General features: G+C 37.6%; 1 protein-coding gene across 6 annotated transcripts in view; it reads left to right on the forward strand.

Annotated features, from left to right (window-relative positions):
* The window catches only part of LOC138761832 (signal transducer and activator of transcription 1-alpha/beta-like), a 66,760-nt gene that overhangs the window by 30,961 nt on the left and 17,317 nt on the right, over positions 1-18,482 (forward strand). For 5 of the 6 annotated variants that reach the window (XM_069934640.1, XM_069934635.1, XM_069934636.1 and 2 more), the window contains 16 exons: positions 578-656; positions 763-854; positions 2,434-2,585; positions 3,781-3,939; positions 4,348-4,440; positions 5,509-5,568; positions 6,981-7,010; positions 7,112-7,208; positions 7,327-7,368; positions 8,169-8,252; positions 9,427-9,525; positions 10,088-10,223; positions 11,652-11,704; positions 11,793-11,887; positions 12,016-12,155; positions 16,932-17,120. In XM_069934640.1, the coding sequence (XP_069790741.1) occupies positions 578-656; positions 763-854; positions 2,434-2,585; positions 3,781-3,939; positions 4,348-4,440; positions 5,509-5,568; positions 6,981-7,010; positions 7,112-7,208; positions 7,327-7,368; positions 8,169-8,252; positions 9,427-9,525; positions 10,088-10,223; positions 11,652-11,704; positions 11,793-11,887; positions 12,016-12,155; positions 16,932-17,120 (1,600 nt within the window). The remainder of the gene's footprint in view (positions 1-577; positions 657-762; positions 855-2,433; positions 2,586-3,780; positions 3,940-4,347; positions 4,441-5,508; positions 5,569-6,980; positions 7,011-7,111; positions 7,209-7,326; positions 7,369-8,168; positions 8,253-9,426; positions 9,526-10,087; positions 10,224-11,651; positions 11,705-11,792; positions 11,888-12,015; positions 12,156-16,931; positions 17,121-18,482) is intronic. The other variant, XM_069934641.1, reaches the window with a different exon arrangement.

Below are 18,482 nucleotides of genomic sequence, written 5' to 3' on the forward strand. Positions count from 1 at the left end.
ATGGTCAGTGATCCATTTAATGGCTTAATAACCACCAGGCTAAGAAACCGTTTCTTTCCACAGGTAGTGAGACTGCTGAACTCCTAAAATTGCTTGGTAACTGCTATTTATTTCACAGTAATATTGATTTAATATTTATATATTTATGTACTGTTTGTATATATGTTAAATCTATGTGTGTATGCAAATTTTCCACATAGGGGTGTAGAATGCTGTTTTGTTGAGTTGTACTTGTACAATTGGATGACAAATAAACATGAACTTAATGACAAAGATATTGCTACAATGATGTATCGGAGTTCAGAGGAAATGTTGCGTTATTAAACATTTCACATTTTTGCATTAGTTATTTTGACTGATGCCTGTGGTCATACAGAACTGGTGCATAAAATGGGGTCTTTGTGTAGAGAAGATTCTGCATATTGATCATTTTTCTGCTTTGGTGTCCTGCTCATGAATTGGCTACCTGATTTTTTTTCCTGTACAGCAGTAACTTTTGGCTATGAAGCATTTGGAATCATCCTGAGGATTTGAAAGACAGCATAAAAGTGAATTTCTTACATTTTTATAATTATAGGTGATTGAGCAAGAAATAAAATCTCTTGAAGACCTTCAGGATGAATTTGATTTCCGATCGAAAACTTTGCACAGTCGAGGCAAGTAATTATGGTTTAATTGTTTGTCAAAAATTGCTGGTGAAATAATTTACTTTGAAATGACACTTTTTATTGTTGTCTATAATCTATTTGTTTTTTTTGGCAGAGCATGAAGTGAATGGATTAGCTCAAAATGAGATTAAACAAGAAAAGGTCCTTCTTCACAATATGATGCTAAAATTAGATCTGAAGAGAAAGGTAAGCCCTGGTTATTCCCAGTGCTTTGTTATTTATTCTATTAAATGTATGTTTTGTTTATAAAAAAAAAATTACTTCTAAATTTGGAACCCAAGAAGCAACTGAACCTCTCTCTAGGCAAATGTGTTTTCAGCCATTACCCAGGCTAGTTAGCTAAATGGTAATATACTGTCATGAATGAATTGGTAGTTCATTTATATTCAGCAACAAAATGGCCGTGAAATGCAGGAGGTGGTATGTAAATGCAGAGGGCTGGAAATTGATCTTGGGTTTCAAAACAAGTATATACCTTTACTCCTATGGGTGCTGCGAAACCTGCTGATTTCCTCCATTATTTCAGTGTTTTTACTGCAATTATAGCATCTGCAGATTTCCTTGATTCACATCATTATAGTTTCGTCCGTCTCCCTGTAGCAAATTTCTACTGAATGTTAAACCTATAGTAGTACGCCCAATATATTCAGCCTTGCAGTTTAAAAAAAAAACATGGATAAAGGCTTTCTTCCATTCACTGCACGATGTTGAGTTGGCAGAGGAACAAGAATTGGCTGCAGGTGGGCCAGTGAAAAGATAGAGTAGGCGGGGCATTCTGTCAGGAAAGCAAGAATCAAGACTTGAATAGTTGAGTCAGGACTGCAGTTGCCGAGTCCGGTTGGTAACTGGCATTTTAGACCTGTTCAGACAGCAAGGAGATGGAAGGATTAAAACTCAGTTAAATACTTCCAGTGAGCCTTCCTGTTGGAGGATCAAAGCAGTCACCTTCCAAGATCTAGACCTGTTAAACTGGTTCCCTGCTTTCTTGATATGAAAGCCCTCTCCTGTATGAGTAGTCTGCATGAGTTTTGTGGGCTTTGCTCAATGATGCATTTTTGCTCAAATAATGTCAAGATGCGTGTTGCATCATGTTTGACATTGCTATAAACATCCACACAGTAAATGCAGAAGCTGGAAATATTTCCGCTATGAGCCATGAAGTAAATCTGTTACATCACATTTAGTAATGAAGTTTTTGATTACATTATTTCATTGACACAGAAAATGTTCACCTAAGTGGAGAGATTCTCAATTGAGATTTTCCTCTGCTTTAAAATTTGCCGCATTTATCGCTGAGCAGGGTGGTGGTGGTGGTGGTGGTGGAGGGTGGTTGGGGAGTTTACATCATTGCCAGCAAAACAATTCTGGAAGATACATGTGTAATTCTAGTATCATTAGTAGTTTTAACTTTTCCATGAGTTTTGGTTAGCTAAGGCAACATGTAGGTGCTGACAGGATATGTTCACCACTGCACGAAGGTCAAAGTACTTCTTGCAACAGCCAGCTAGATGAGATCACTTGAAAAGCAAACCTTTTTCCAAAAAAAGTATCAGGTAGGTTAAGCAGCATCTATGGAATGAGGTGAAAATCTCCTTGACCTTCAAAAACAGATTTTCTTGTGAGGCTCTCTCCACTGATGAGTTTTCAAAAACTATCAAACATTAATTGTTGAGAATTTTTAAAATTTATATCCATGTCTTTTTGGGAAAAAATGTTAAAATAGTCCACTCGCACTTTAAATTGCATGAATTTTTTTTCTCTCCAGGAAGTAATCAATGAAACTGCCTGTCTACTGAATGAAGTGGAACAAATTGAAGGCCTTTTGATCAATGAAGAGTTGGTGGAATGGAAGCGGAGACAGCAGATTGCATGCATTGGAGGACCACCAAACACCTGTCTTGATCAGCTACAGCACTGGTGAGCTACTTCAACGATTTTGTGGAGATTTGATTATTGCAAATGCCTAACCTTCCAGGAAATGAATTGAACTGCTTGTCCTTCCAGCATTTGCAAGAAGCATGTAAATGTATAACATTGAAAATTAAACGAGAATGGAACATGTATTCAAATGTTAATTGAAAAGCAAAATTTTGTAAACATTGCAAGTCCTGAAATTAAAAATGCTGGAAATTGATCAGCTGTCCAGCCAGTTGAATATTTCCAGAATTTTATGCTTTTATTATGTGCAATTGACATTCCTGAATTTCTTCTCAAAGAATATCCTGGAAATTCTTCAAGTAGTGTTGGAGCTTGATATGGACTTGATTTGTGCCTCTTGTAATGTCTGTTTCAAATAGTAAATTTGGTAAAATAGCCTTACTTTTAAAAATGGTTCCTGATTGTACAATAGAAGTGTGTCATGCTGGATCTATTGTGATGAGGCAATTAACGTTGAGATTTCTGGTGTGGATTACCTCCCTTCGTGTACTGTATATACCGCTGTATAGGATGACTTGGAATTTACACCCAAAATGTTGTTTTTGAGCAATAACTCTTTGAATAGAGGACTCCCCCAAATCTGCCATTTACCCTGATCAATGGATGCTGTTAAAAGAAAATCACAATATTTCAATAACAAATGATAATTTAAAGGTTTAAATTTTATGTGGATATTTGAAAATAAACCACTGTCGGTTCCTGTAACAGGCCATTTAAAGCCTGTATAGAGCCGACAGCAATCGGATCGGGTAGTTGGACCCCACAGAGAGGAGCCTTTTAACTAACGGGGCATGCATGAGATTGCATTGGAGCCAGCAGTAAGATGGTGTGGTGTTGCGACTTGGGACGTCAAAGTTAGATCCTTTGTATAAGCACGACCCAATTTTTTTAAAAAATATTTTTATTTTTAAAGGTGAACATTTTAAATTTCGAGGATCGACCTATACAACGGGATATATGGTACTTATTTTTGAAGAGCTGGAGTTTGAGTGGGACTGCTGACAGTTCAATGGCATCTAAACTACCAGCAAAGGAGATTTGCGAACTCTGGTTGCATCCCTAGTGATTTGTTCAATATTCTGAAACAATGCTTGATCCACGATTTCTACAAAAAGGTTTGATCGAGGGCTGTTGGAAATCAACTCTGCTCACTAGTGATGGTTGTTGCTTTCAGGTTTACATTGCTTGCTGAGAGTTTGCAGCAGGTTCGGCAACAATTAAAGAAACTGGAAGAATTGGAGCAAAAATATTCATATGAAGGTGATCCAATTACTCAAAAGAAGCAATTCCTGGAGGACAGAAACAATGATTTGTTCATCACTCTTATTAAAAGGTAACAATTCCAGGTAGAGCTTGACATGATCAAACTAGGAAAATCTCTCAATTTTACATATAAAATTTGTTTCCCTGTGTCCTGATGTTGGACAAAACTGAGAAGGAAATCTTGTAAGATGTTACAAAAGAAAAAGCTATCAACTTTGAGTCATTTTGCACGTAACCATAGACAATTTTATGCCTGTTGACTATGGTCATGGAGCAGTTTTTTTTCCAAAGCTGATTTTTTTTCCCACATGCCAATCAGTGTTCCTTTTCAGACCATCCATTCAGTAACCTCTATACATTTACTGCATTCTACAAACTTCACCCCAGTCTATGCTAACAGGTCATATTGCAGTTTTGTTTTTTGAAAAGTTTGTTATTTGAACTTAATAACATGAAATTAATTTTCTCTGTACTTTAGTTCGTTTGTGGTGGAGAGGCAGCCTTGCATGCCTACTCATCCACAGAGACCCATGGTCCTAAAAACTGGAGTTCAATTCACTGTTAAATTAAGGTGAGTTTTCTTCTGTTTTATGTTTATCTCTTTTCTTTGCCTCAACTAACACCAACTCTTTTGATCATAACAATTATCTTGTGAAAATTACCTGAGTTTCCCAGAAGAATGGCAGATGTGGTTTTATTACTAACATTAAAACAAAAGTTATTTGCTTTTTAAAAAAGCAATTTTCTATCATTGTATTAAGTGCTGACTTCCCCGATTCCACTCTAAATCTCTCCAGTCACACCCAGCAAACTCCCAGTGGTTTCTCACTTTCTAGCTTTGGTGCTGAATTGGTTGTTTCTTCTGTCCCCGTGACTACAGTTTTTCCGATGTTCATTAATTTTAACGACTCCATGTTAATGGCAATGCTCCAACTTGAAAAGGCTCCAAGGCTCTGAAACTCTTGACTTCTGTTTCTAAACCATGTTTCCTTCTTTTATAAATGCCTTTTTAAAACTTGCCTTTTGATCAAGGATTTTTGTCCCCTGCACTGGTGTTGGTTTATGTGGCTTGGTGCCTTGTTTGAATTATTTGGAAATATACTGTTAGAGTTGCTATATGAATATAATTTTTTTTTTTGAGAAATTAGTGGCAACATCAGCTAAACAGTATTTGCTATGCATTTAGGTGGTGAAAGCAGAGAAACTGGTTGAAAGCAAAGGAACCTTTTTAAATCTAGAATTTTTACGATCACTCTTTCTATACTTTGAATGTACTATTAACATTATGTGAACATTTAAACTGTTCAAATAGCAGCGAATTGGGGTTGTTTTAAAATAAAATGCTGTTCCTGCATGTTTTTGTTAGTGAGAATGAATTAGGAGCCTTCCTTTACACATTTGTGGTCCATTATCTAGTGGAACCTAGATTATGTCCTTACAATCTGTATGTTTCATTGGAAAATGGTTTTATGACTCTCCAAATTAAATTTTGGACATTAAACATGCAAGTGGTAAAAATTAGGAAAAAACAAAACTATACTGATGAGTCATATAAACTAATTTAATCACACAGACTTGGTTTCCTATATCTGTATTGTGTTTTTAATTTGCATCTTTTATCCCCACTATGTTAATACAGACTCCTTGTAAGACTATCAGAATTAAATTATCAGCTCCGTGTAAAAGCATCGTTTGACAAGTAAGTAGTTGCATTTTCACGTATTTCATAGATGTTCATAGTGAAGTGCTCCAGTTTCCTCCCACCCAGTAAGACCTGGGGTGGCATGGATTGGGATGGCATGGATTTGAAAGGCTGGAATGAGCTCCTACTGTGCTAATTTGTTAAAATTTAAAATTTAGTGAGATGATCTATTCTTCAATGATGTGCCTTGTTTCAGCAGGGATATCATAAATTGAACAGTCTTTCAAACAAGTTTTGGAGGACTCTGCTTGTATTTACAAATTCACTATTTTCAATTGTAATTTATTAAGATTGTAGTAATAAGCACAGAAAAATAATAATCTTGGGCATAACTAACAGCATATTATCAAAGTAAAATTTATGTTTGACCAACTTGGTAGCTTTTGTTTTTGAAGTTGGAGAAAGCAGGAACCAGTTGCTATGTATTTGGGATTTTGGAATAATGATATTAAACAAAATTGGCACTCATAGAATTAGGGAAATTTGGAGCCTTCATGTTATTTCCGATTTGGGTTTGGATAAAACTGTAGGAATAAATAAGGTACTTTTTGGTGTGCACAGAGATTGATTTTGGGGCTGCAGTTGCTCACAATCTCCATAATTTTGGAGAGTTTGAGTTTAATGTATCCAAATTTGAAATGAAACTGAGTTGATGTGAGGACTCTACGAAGCATTCAGGGGATGTATTTTGTTGAGGACTGGGCAAGTGGAGTATATGTGCTTTACTTCAGTAAAAATGAGAAAGATGTTGGCATTCACAGGGATTTGTCTGCCCTTGTACACCTCTTTGGTTAATGTGGAGTTATGACAATTAAATGATATGCTAACTTTTGTATTGCAAAAGAACATGAATATAAGAAATGAGATTTCTTAGTGCCATTGTAAAGTCTCTGGTGAGATTGTGGTAAGAATGTTGTGTGCAGGTCTGGTCACTTGATTGAAAGTGATAACTGGATAGAAGGATTGCAATCAATATTTGCCAAAGTAATTTCTAGGATGGTGGTTTATTGTCTGAGAACATTTGAGCAGAGTGGCCCTATGGTCTTAAGATTAGAAGAATGCATGTGATCTCATCTGAAGCATACAAATGCAGGGATGATATTTTCCCCTGGGTTGGGTATTTTAAGCTAGGGTCATTTGCCCCAAACCTAAAATAAATAGCCAGCAATTCTGGACCTGAACTGAGAAGAAATTTTCTGTGCCCAAAGGGTTCACAATGGATGCTCAGTCACTAAGCATATTCAAGAAGGTCTGATTAAATTTTCATGCATCTGAGAATTGAGATAGGTGAGAAGGGCAGTAAATTGCTGCCATGATATTGCATGATGGAACAGGCACAAGATGCCAAAATCTGTGCTCTTGCTTTTATTTCTTAAAATGTGATTAAGTTTTCTTTTCTTTATTTTCAGAGATGTCACTGAAAAAAGTTCTGTAAAAGGGTAAGTAGTCGTACGTATGTTGATTTCTGCACCCATTGTAATGACACTTTGCAATGAAAACACATTTTACCTTTTTATGTTTGCTTTTATTTGTATACCAGTAGTTTTAGGAAATTCAATATCCTAGGAACTAATACAAAAGTGATGAACATGGAGGAGTCAACGAATGGGAGTTTGGCTGCTGAATTCCGGCATCTGGTGAGTAACTATGTTGAAAAGCAGAAAGGTTCTGGTATCCATCTTGCAACAGAATGAACTGAACAGTGTCTATTTTTTTTTTTTTAAAAACAATATGGTTTTTTTTTCTATCTTGCAGCAATTGAAGGAACAGAAAAATACAGGAAGCAGAACAACAGAAGTAAGTGCCAGATTGTGGGGTGCTGCCAAATATAACTTCAACCCATATATCTTCCACCTACTTCAATACTTGCCTATTGTTGTAGAATAGACTTTTTTAGTTTTTTTTTCATTACACCCCAGTAAGCTAGAAGGGATAGTGAGGAGGTTCACCAAGATTTGCTGGGACTATAGCTATTTGGAGAGGTCGGACAGTCGGGGACTTTTCACCTGGAGCATTATAGAAGTACACAAAGTCATGGGGGTCATGGATAAAGTGTTCAGCCATTTTCCCCAGAGTAGGCACTTGTAGAACTAGAGGGCATAGGTGGGAGGGGAATGATAGGTTCAGGAGGGACCTGAGAGGCAACGTTTCTACTGAATTCTCTGACAGCTTGTTCCAGATACAGAGTAAGCTACATTTACAGTATTTGAAAGGTGGATAGGAATGGTTTGAAAGGAATATGCTATTTAGAATATGAATTATGGATATGATTGACAATTTATGTATGTTAGTGATATTCAATATGTTTTGTTTACTTTGTGTAATTCCATACTATCTTATTGAATTGTACCTTTTTTTGTTTGCATGTTCTTTATTAAAATAAATAAATATATTTTAAAAAGAGAAAGGAATAGAGATCAAATGTAGGAAAATGGGACTAGCACAGCATGCCAATTTGAACAGCATGGACAGTAAGGATGAAGGGTCTGCTCAATGCTGTGTGGCTCTCTGCATCAAAATTCTCTTGTCAATAATACTTTTGGTAAATTCTGTCATTGTTTAAAATCATCATCTATTTCTTTTCCACACGTATCCAGGGGCCCCTCATTGTAACTGAAGAACTTCACTCCATCAGCTTTGAGACACAGTTCTGTCACCAGAACCTGCCAATTGATCTAGAGGTAAGGAGCATATGCAAGCATGCACATACTCAGTCTGGAATTTATTTTCTCTTCAGAGATGAGGTCTGAGGAGTGCAGTCGATTATGAAAATGTGGACTTCTACTGTATGATGTGTTGAAAGGTGATGGACTAAGGTTCAACTAATTATGATAAAGCAGAATTTAGTGTCTTTACATTGTCCAAATCATGGGGAAGCAGGTCCTACAAAATATCTAAGTGGGGTACATTGTACTTTAGCATGGGACTTTATGTAAGTGAGGGAAAATGTGCAAAAGCAGGAGTACGAGAGGAATCATTTCACTCAAAATGCTTTTAATAGAACAGAGAACCCAAGAAATTAGATTTATGCTTGTGGAAATTTGTTACAAAATTTTTTGTAAAAAATCAAACTTGTAAATTAGAATCCCATTTAGGGTTTTTCTTTTTGTATATGGAATATCAGTGAAACCAAGCTGAGATTTTTACTGGGACATTGGTTGATAGAAATGGACTAAAATAAACAGTTAGTGCAATGCTGTTAGAGCACCAGTGACTGGGGTTCGAATTCTGCACTGCCTGTAAGGAGTGTGTATGCTCTCCCCATGTCTGCGTGGGTTTCTTCTCACAATTCAAAAACATCCTGGGGTTTGTTGGTCAATTTGGTGTACATGGGCAGCACAGGCTTGTGAGCCGAAAGGGTCTGTTAATATGCTGTATGTTTAAACTTAAAAAAAAATTAAAACAGTCTACATTTAACAGGAAAAACTTTATTTAGCTAGAAAAGAAAGTTCTTCCACTTTCCTTGTGGGTATTGGTCCAGCAACATCAAAAACTTTCCAGGGTAAACCAACCCGCTCGATTGCCACCTTGTATATATTTATTTATTTTAATTCCTCTATCACCATGTTCCATGGCTGCAATGTGAAGAGGTGGATTTTTTTTATCATTTTAAATGTTGTGTTACAGATTTGTTGTGGAGCACAAGATTACAGCATTTGAAAACAAGACTAGGGAAGAATGCAAGAGAAGAAAACTAGGATTTGACTGGCACCAATTTAATGTGCTCTGTATTGTGGCCATATTGTCATGAAGGTCTTTTTATTGCAGTGTTTTTTGACCAATTATATTTGGTCAAATAGTACTTGTATAATTGTACTTTAGGAAACAATGAGTACTTTTCTTTCCTTATTGCAGATAACGTCATTGCCCTTGGTAGTGATATCCAATGTTAGTCAACTTCCCAATGGTTGGGCTTCCATTTTGTGGTATAACATGCTTGTGTGCGAGTCTAAGGTAAGCATCTGTGCAACTAGCTTTAATTGGTGGAGTGCTCTGCGGAGAGACGATTTTTGTGGAGGTTGATTTTAAGTCATGAGCATACGTGTTTGTCTTTGTATTGACCATGCAGAACTTTGCTTGTTAGTAGTGTACAACAGAAAATCGTATGCACAATGTAACAGTTTAACACTGGGCGAGGTGCACCTACACAATAGAAAAAAACAAATAATTAAATATTTTGCTGCTTTTCATTTTGACACTTTTTACTTTGTGCAGTTGATAGAAATTTGGATATTGGATGCTTTACAGTCTCCAGAAATCTGATTTGTGCTTTAATTTTAATGTACACTATTTAGTTAAGATCCCTTCTCCCTCTCCTGTTCCATCCAGTAAATCGTCCTCTGAATTGTTAACTGTTTTGAAAAACTCTGCTAATACATTTTTTTTAATTGAATGATGGTTGAAGTAATAACTATTTGCTTTCATGAATATTAAAATCAATTATTGGGGAATTGTGTAACAATTTAAGAATTGTCAAGTTTGGTGAATGATTAATTATTTAAAATTTCTTCCTCAGATCTTGGGTTTTTTCTCCAACCCCCCAGCTGCCACATGGAGTCAGCTCTCCGAAGTATTGAGTTGGCAGTTCTCCTCTGTCACCAAGCGCGGCCTCAACAGTGACCAACTTGGCATGCTGGGAGAAAAGTTGCTCGGTAAGATCTTGAAGAACAATAATTAAAAGTAGACGAGAGGAAAAGCAGTGTGTTTATTAGAAAAGGATAGTGATTCATGTCAGTTGGTTGGAGGTATGCAGTTAACCACACTCCTAATTTGAATAATAGCTTGGAAGATAGCTAGGGTGCTCTTAGAATGCTCCTGTAGCACATTAAATTGGAGGATTCCTCTTCCATCCAGATTCTAAATATAATGCATTTTAAAGGTTCTTTTATGTTCGAACCTCATCACTGAAAGAAATTAAGACTGTTCAACTCCAGTTAGAGTCAATCATTTTGTTGCAGTTGTTAGCAAATACTGACAAGGATACTTTCTTATTTGAAACCTCATCATACTCTGTCTAATATTCAAAGATATTTAAAAATTCAATTTTCCTGTTGGTATAAGGTTTAAAAAGATCAACTCCCAGGCCTTGGTGCATAGAAAGATTGGGCCATACACAAATACTAATTTTTCAGTACTGTATTTATGATAATCATGAATATTGTGAACGTGTTATTCAGTTTTTAATGATTAACACTGAATATGTTTAGTTGCGTGAATTAATAACTGTAGTTTATAATGCTAAGTGTTTTGGTCTATAAAGATTTATTTAATGCATCTTGTATATACCCCATGTGGATGGTAGAATATGAAAAATTTTCAAATACAGTACATCTTCCATTATCCAAAGATGAACTTTTCTTTTGAAGAACTGGTCACTTTTTAAAAACAGCCCAGTAGCAACAAAAAAAAAATCACCTGCATCAATGTTTAAACAAGAACAAACAACAAGGGAAGGCCTTTTAAGCATTAAAATGTTTAATTCTTACAAAAAAATGCTGGCCTTGGCCAATTCCTGACATGACCCAACCACTTCTGGTCCCCGGGGAGGCTTCCCTGGCTGGTGGAACACTCACTGGCAAGTTGGCAGGCTCCTGTCTCTCCAGTCACTAGATCTCCTGCCCCTGAGTCCGGACTCTGAATCCTCCCCTCGGCTTACAATACACCAGGGAGTCCAGTGTGCGAAGGGTTCGAAGTTGGCACCTGGTGTGCCAGGGAGGGAGGGGATGCCACCAAGCCCAAGGTCCCGGACCTGCCCAGGAGGCTGCTCTCCTTGGACAAGAGATTGTTCCAACCGCTTGCCGCTGGGAGACAGCGTCGTGCAGTCTGAAAGGCAGAGTTGGAGAGAAAAGTCAATGGGGGAAGTTGAAGAAGAAATGGAAAGAGAAGGAAAGGGATTTACTAGGAAGGAGGACAATTATCATTTTAATTTCATGCTGGGTGATTTTTTTTTTTTATATGTCGACCTGTGAGGTCAGTTCAGCTCCGAAAAATTTTGGATAAATGGGGATTTCTGATAATCAGAGTTGTACTTGAAGGTGAAAATTGTTGAACTTTTTAAAAAAACAATGTCTCTCTCTTAGGTCCAAATAATTGTTTCAATGAGAATTCAGTTCCATGGTCAAGATTCTGCAAGGTAACCAGATAACACTCCTTAAAGTTAGTAACATAAAAAATAAGAAATAAAAAACTTTAAGATTTAATTACTTTGTTATTACTTTAAGGAGAATCTGAATGAAAAACCTTTCTCATTCTGGCTCTGGATTGAAGGAATTTTAGAATTGATTAAAAAGCACCTTTTACCTCTTTGGAATGATGGGTAAGAGTATCCACACTGTGCACAATACTAATGTATAGTAAACTAGTAGTGTTTTGACCATGATATCTTTCTTTTAAAAAAAAAAGCATAAAATAAACATATGAACCGAATTTAATGATAATTTTCAGGTGTATAATGGGATTTGTGAGCAAGGAAAAGGAACGGGTCTTGTTGAAGGACTTGTTGCCAGGCACCTTTTTACTGAGATTCAGTGAGAGCAGCAGAGAAGGTGCCATTACTTTTACCTGGGTGGAAACGTCATCAAATGGTGAGTGAATTAAATTCTGAAGGTACTTATCTATTATCAGTCAGAAATTCAATCCTGCAAACTCTGTGTAGTTTAATAATACTGAACACTTCAAAACATTTGGAGTGATAGGTTTAATGACATTGCATTTTTGGGATTTTTTTTTAATGTTGCAGATTTTTATGGGCTGCAATTGGATTGCTGTGCAAAGATTGATAGGTTATGGACAGTGGGGCTAAGAAGGGAAAATGGATCAACTCATGATTAAATGGCAGGGCAGACTTGATGGGCTGAATTGACTATGTTCGCATGTCTTGTGGTCACATTACAGGAGGAACGTGGGGACTTTTGAAGGGTACAGGAGAAGTTGAGCACAATATTGTCTGATTTAGAGAGCATGGGTTATGGGGAGCAATTGGACAAACAGGTTGTTTTCTCTGGAGTGCAGGAAGCTGAGGTGTGACCTAACAGATGTGTATAAAATAATGAGAAGCATTAACTGGGAAGACAGGCAGAATCTTTTCCCCAGGACAAAAGCATCACTCAAAGGATGTGCATTTAGAGGGGAGGGAAATTTAAGGGAGATGTGTAGGGCTATTTTTTTTTTAAACAGAGTGCTGGGTGCCAGGAGTAGTGGTGAAAACAGATGCAATAGTAGTGCTTTAATACTAATCGTACTAGAGGATCAAAATCCAGACTGGGAAATAGGTTCTTTCTGTAGGCTGTGAGTTTGAGTGGCCTTGTAAATGAAACCGTAAATTAGTCCAGATTTGTACATTTATTTTATTATTTTTATGTACCATATTTCAGTGTATAAGATGACCACCCCCACCCCCCCACCTTCAGCCTCATTTTAAGGGTTTTACCGTATATGTGGCTTACAAGTTAACCCCAGTTTTCTGGCTCCCTGAGGTGCCCCATTGACCGGAGTATAAGTCTAACCCTGCCCCTCTCCCCCCCCACCAAAGCTCATGATCCCTGAGATGGGCCGTTAACCGCCGTATACATCGACCCCCATAGATTGCACAGATTGATCTGCTGGATGTTGGCTGGAGGTGCTTGCTGTCTTGGAGGATCCATTGACAACAATGCAGCACACGAGGAAAATATGAAGCAACCTTTAAGTTGAAAGTGGTAGAAATAGCCAAGAAAACCAACAACTCGGCTGCTGCAAGAAAACTTGATGTGAATGAGAAGCTGGTAAGAGATTGGAAGAAGAGACTTTAAGAAACATACCTAAAAGGCAATGTACTTTGAGAAAAGGAATCACTCGTTGGCCAGAGTTGGAAAATCATATTGCAGGATGGATATGTGAACAGAGGCAAAATTGTTAATAAAATAAGAACATTTACACTGCAGTGGGCCAACTTGCACCCAGACCTCTGATTTTGAGGCTACAGTAGGCTGGTGCAATAGTTTCATAGGAAAAATCTGGTATTACACCAAGAAAAAACAAAAATTGCACAGAAACTACCAAAAGATCTTGATCATAAAGTTGTAAGTTTTCACCAGTTTATTATACTGAACTGGCAGAAGCACCAGCTTGCATTGGCAAATATCGGAAACATGGACTTTGACATGATAGGCAATAGAACAGTGGAATGGAAAGGTGTTAAACTGTGCAAACTAGAAAGGACTAGGTTTACTGTAGCGTAATCAAGCGTGGCTGATGGGACAAAGCTAAGACCCATGGTGATCTTCAAATGCAAAATTAATCTGAAAATAAAATTCCCTGCAGGTATTTTAGTACATTTTCATGAAAAAAGATGGATGGATGAAAATGATGTAAAACTATGGATAGGCAATGTGTGGAACATGCAGCCAGGGGTTTTACACAAAGAATGGAGTTTGCTGGTCTTAGATATGTTTCGTAGCCACTTAACTGAAAACACTATAAGTAGATTAGCACTACATAACACTTGGCGGTTATCTTGGGTGGTTTGACAAATGTATTGCAACCTCTGTCTGCTTGAAGAAGCCATTCAAAGACCATGTGCGCGAGGAATGGAATACATTGATGTAGAGTGCAGAAGAGTCATCTACGAAAGGAGGGGTAATGCATGATGCATCACTTAATATGCTGTTACTTTGTGCTCAAGGTATGGGACAAAGTTAAAGTGGAGACTGATAAAATCATTTAAAAAGTGTGGTATCTCTTGTGCAATTGATGGCACGGAAAATTATTTATTGTTGGGTCACTGACGATGAAGTTGAAACCGTCTCATCAGATACAGTCTGAGACACATGATGATTGTTTAAACAGTGAGAATATGGATATGCTTGCCGCCACCTTTACTTCAGATGATGATATGGAGAGTGATTTTGAAGGATTCTAAATGTGTGGTTGTTTTCAGACAATGATAGTGATTTTTGAAGGGTGCTAATTGTTGTTTTCAATGAAAATCTGTCGCAGTCGGGTTTTTTGTTTTTTTTCAAGGGTCGATGAACGCCAGATTAGCGCAGATTAGAGTTTGATCTGAATTTAACGCCTCAATATATCTGGTGTACAAATTGATCCCCATTTTTTTGAGTTTCATGACTCAACTTATACGCCAAAATATACGGTATGTATGATAATTGTGTGCTGCAGATTTGGCTTCAAAACCAATCTAAGCGAGGGGCATTAGGGTAACCTTGATAGGGCAGTGGTGTATCGACGCAAAATGGTTCCTATGGCAGGGGTGGCCAATGTATCAAAATAAATGGTGACAAGGTTTTGCAATATCTGGCCTTGGTGGTCACCATGTTGTATTTTATGTTGTATAATTGAGGGTGAATGCTAGAACGAAGAAGGAGGACAACAAGTCTATCGTTCATGGAAGGAACAGGTATGTGTTGTATGTCTAGAATAGCAGTCAAGAAGGGGGGGGGGTGGGGGGGGCAGGGCCTGCGAATGCCCAGTTCCCTCTATAACACTGTGTGTGTGTGCTGGCTGTGCTCCACAGAAACTCTGTTTTTGGTTTGTATATGTACACTCAGATAATAAATACCTGGAGTCTCCTGGCTGGGTGGTGAACTTGCCTGAAAAGGGTAGCATGGTTACCACAACCCAATTACAGCACTAGCGATGCAGGTTTGAATCCAGTGTTGTCTGTAAGGAGTATGTACATTCTTGTATCTATGTGGGTCTACACTCACCCTTCAAAAACATATGGGGATTATAGGTTAATTAGTGTATTTGGAGAGGCACAGGCTCATGCCCTGAAAGGGCCTGTTATCGTGCTGTATGCCTTTTTTAAAAAAAAACTTTTAGTTTGATTTGGACATCGTGTTCGGCCTAGAGAAGGGCCTGTTCTTGTGCTCTACTCTTCAAATATGTTCAGTGACTGAATCCCCACAGTCTTCCTGGGGTAATGTGTAAAGAAAATGGAAAAATTTTTAACCATTTAATTGACTTGAACAGCTTTAAATGCACAATTATTATTTTTGTGTTTTTTTTTTCAATGCCTTAAATAGTTTTAAAATGTGACAGGTTTGACTTTATAGGATGGTTTCATCACTTTTGCATTTGGAAAGTCCTGCTGACATTTGAATCTTTTCCACAAAATGCCCTTTTTTGACAAGTTTTTTTAAAATTCAAAGACTCAGGGAGAAACAGCAAAATATAATCTGGAGGTTGAAACACACTTCAATTTGAAAAGTCCAGGCTTACTTTTTGATTATTTACATGTCCATTGGTGATTAATTGTACCCATCCATTGCTTTTGATGGGATGCACTTGAAAGGTGGAATATTGGGCAAGGACGGGGCAGGCCATCTTTTACCATTCGAGGTGTATCAATGGATGCACTGAAATAAATATGATGTTGCATTTCAGGTCAGGGAAGGCATCGTCAAATTTGAAATACACCAGAAATCACAAGTTAGTCATTAAAAAGATACGTCAAAAAGGAGAAAAAAAATCAGTCATTATGAAAACAAAAAAAAACTAACCTCAAAACAGACAGCAGTAAGAGGGGGAGAACGTCACACAGAGGGAAGGGGCTCTAACGCAGCGGTGTGTGTGTATACACACGAATGTGTACACAGTTTTGCATACAGAAATCGAGAGACCCTCACACAAATAAGTTGAAGGAGCATTACAGAAAGAGGTGATGCTGTAGAGAGGGGTGTCATGCAGAGAAGGATCTCACAGACAATGGGAGAGAGAAAAACACCATCACTGGGGGGGGGGGGGTGGGGGGTCCCAGAGTAGGGGAGTTATGCACCAAGATGGACCTCACACCAAGGAGAAAGGGGTGGTGGGGGAAGAAGAAAGAGCCTTGCACTGAGCCGGATAAATTTGGATCGTGAGCTGTAGGTTTCCCAGCAGGTCAAGCAGTGTCCTTTATACTGTTTTTACTTCAACCATTTTCATGTTTTACTAGGATATTAAACTGCTGAATTTCCAATTTCTATCACCCTATCAATTTATCCTGCAGATGGCAGAGTAGATAGAGCAACGTCATGATCCAGCACCGTCTAGTTCTGCCTTTAGTGAAAAAAGGCTCCGTGTCTGAATGAAACCCACCACGTTGCTATCTTTAACACAATTGATTCTTTCCAGATGTTTACTAATGTCTAGATTTACATTGAGTATCTGGATTTTTTTTAAATTCAAGAACCTACAGTTGGGAGTAAGCCGATGCTGTAATAAAGTGAAGGTTTCAAAATTTAAACATGTTGAGTACAGAGGATTTTTGAACTTCGATGTTTATAAAGAATTTTAAGCATTTTCCTGTACTTAAAATATACAAGATGGTAATGCCCCATTTGCCTACCCCCTGGGTAATTTTTAAAAAAATTTTATCTTCCTAGCTGAACCTCAGTTTCACTCTGTGGAGCCATACACAAAGCATCAATTGTCAGCTGTCACATTCCCAGATATTATTCGCAATTATAAAGTAATGGCAGCCGAAAATATTCCAGAAAATCCACTGAAGTATTTGTATCCTGAAATCCCCAAAGATCAGGCATTTGGAAAGTACTACTCCAGGCCAAAAGATCGTAAGTATAAATGGATTTTTGTGATGAGGCAGATACCTTTTGGTAAATTTAATTAGAGCATGGAGAATGGGTGCCAAGATGTACAAAATTTTAAAAAAAAAATTTTTTAATCAAAATGGAAATTCTAAGTAATACAAGTGCTAAACAAGATAGTGTTGAGCTAAAATCTTATGCTCGGTAACAAGGTCTTTACCCTGCAAGTGGAATATTTTTCTGCACCCCATTATCACAAACCATAATTTCCCAAAATTACTTGTACCACCACTACCTTAAAAGGGTATAATGTGACAGGACATTCGACTCCTTGATGAAAATAGCACTTTCCTATTATTCTTTAGAGCAGCCATTCACAACTCATTAGGACCGCTCAAAGTTTATGGGCCCCCCTTTCCTCTGAAGCAGTCTTCTGTACTTCTACATTAAAAAAAATTTTTTGCTGAGGCCCCTATTGAGAATGGCTGCTGCAGAGGAACTGTTGGGACTTGGCAAATGGGAATTTGTGTTATGAGCTGTGAAAATGTAAGAATTTTGTCACCAGCAGGTCTCACTGAAAAGTCAACCATTAATAGTTTGGACCAGAATTGATACAGAAGTAAATTTGTTCTGTGAATGTGCTGTATTAGCTATTAATGGCATCAGTGCATTGTACCCTACTTAAGAAATTTGGTCTATTAAATTTTCAGATATCCTAGCCAAAGAGCACCTTTTTTTATACCCTTCTTTTAAGGTAGTGGTGGTACAAGTAATTTTGGGAAATTATGGTTTGTGATAATGGGGTGCAGAAAAATATTCCACTTGCAGAGTAAAGACCTTGTTACTGAGCATAAGATTTTAGCTCAACACTAGCTTGTTTAGCACTTGTATTACTTAGAATTTCCATGTTGATTTTTTTTTTAATTTAAATTTTGTACATCTTGGCACCCATTCAGGAAAAATTCAATTCTTCCCATTCTCCATGCTCTAAAGTTGTTCTTGTTTCTGTAAAAAGTTGTGTATTTCACTCTAGGATGGCTAAGCATAAATTTGTCAAAATGCTGGTGTCTTAGGTTAGTGCTTTTTGCTGATGTACCTGTCAAGTTTGAACAGCTGCCAGTGCTGGTAAGCTGGGACATACTGTCTTATTGATCCTTGTATTGATCTCTGGTGATATCTCCTCCCATTGTATTTCGAACTTGTCACTGCCTCCTGTCTTTCATCGTTGGTGGGTCAAAATGAATTGCAGAACAATACTTTGCATCTACTGCAATGGAGTTGCGTAAAGCTGTTTACTACCACTTCACAGCAGTTAAGACTGAGTGGATCAAGAATTGTTCAATGGCAGGCAGGACTAAACTCCCTGTAGTAGGTTAATCCTGTACCTCA

Source organism: Narcine bancroftii, chromosome 4, assembly GCF_036971445.1.
Source record: "Narcine bancroftii isolate sNarBan1 chromosome 4, sNarBan1.hap1, whole genome shotgun sequence".
Taxonomy (NCBI): Eukaryota; Metazoa; Chordata; class Chondrichthyes; order Torpediniformes; family Narcinidae; genus Narcine; species Narcine bancroftii.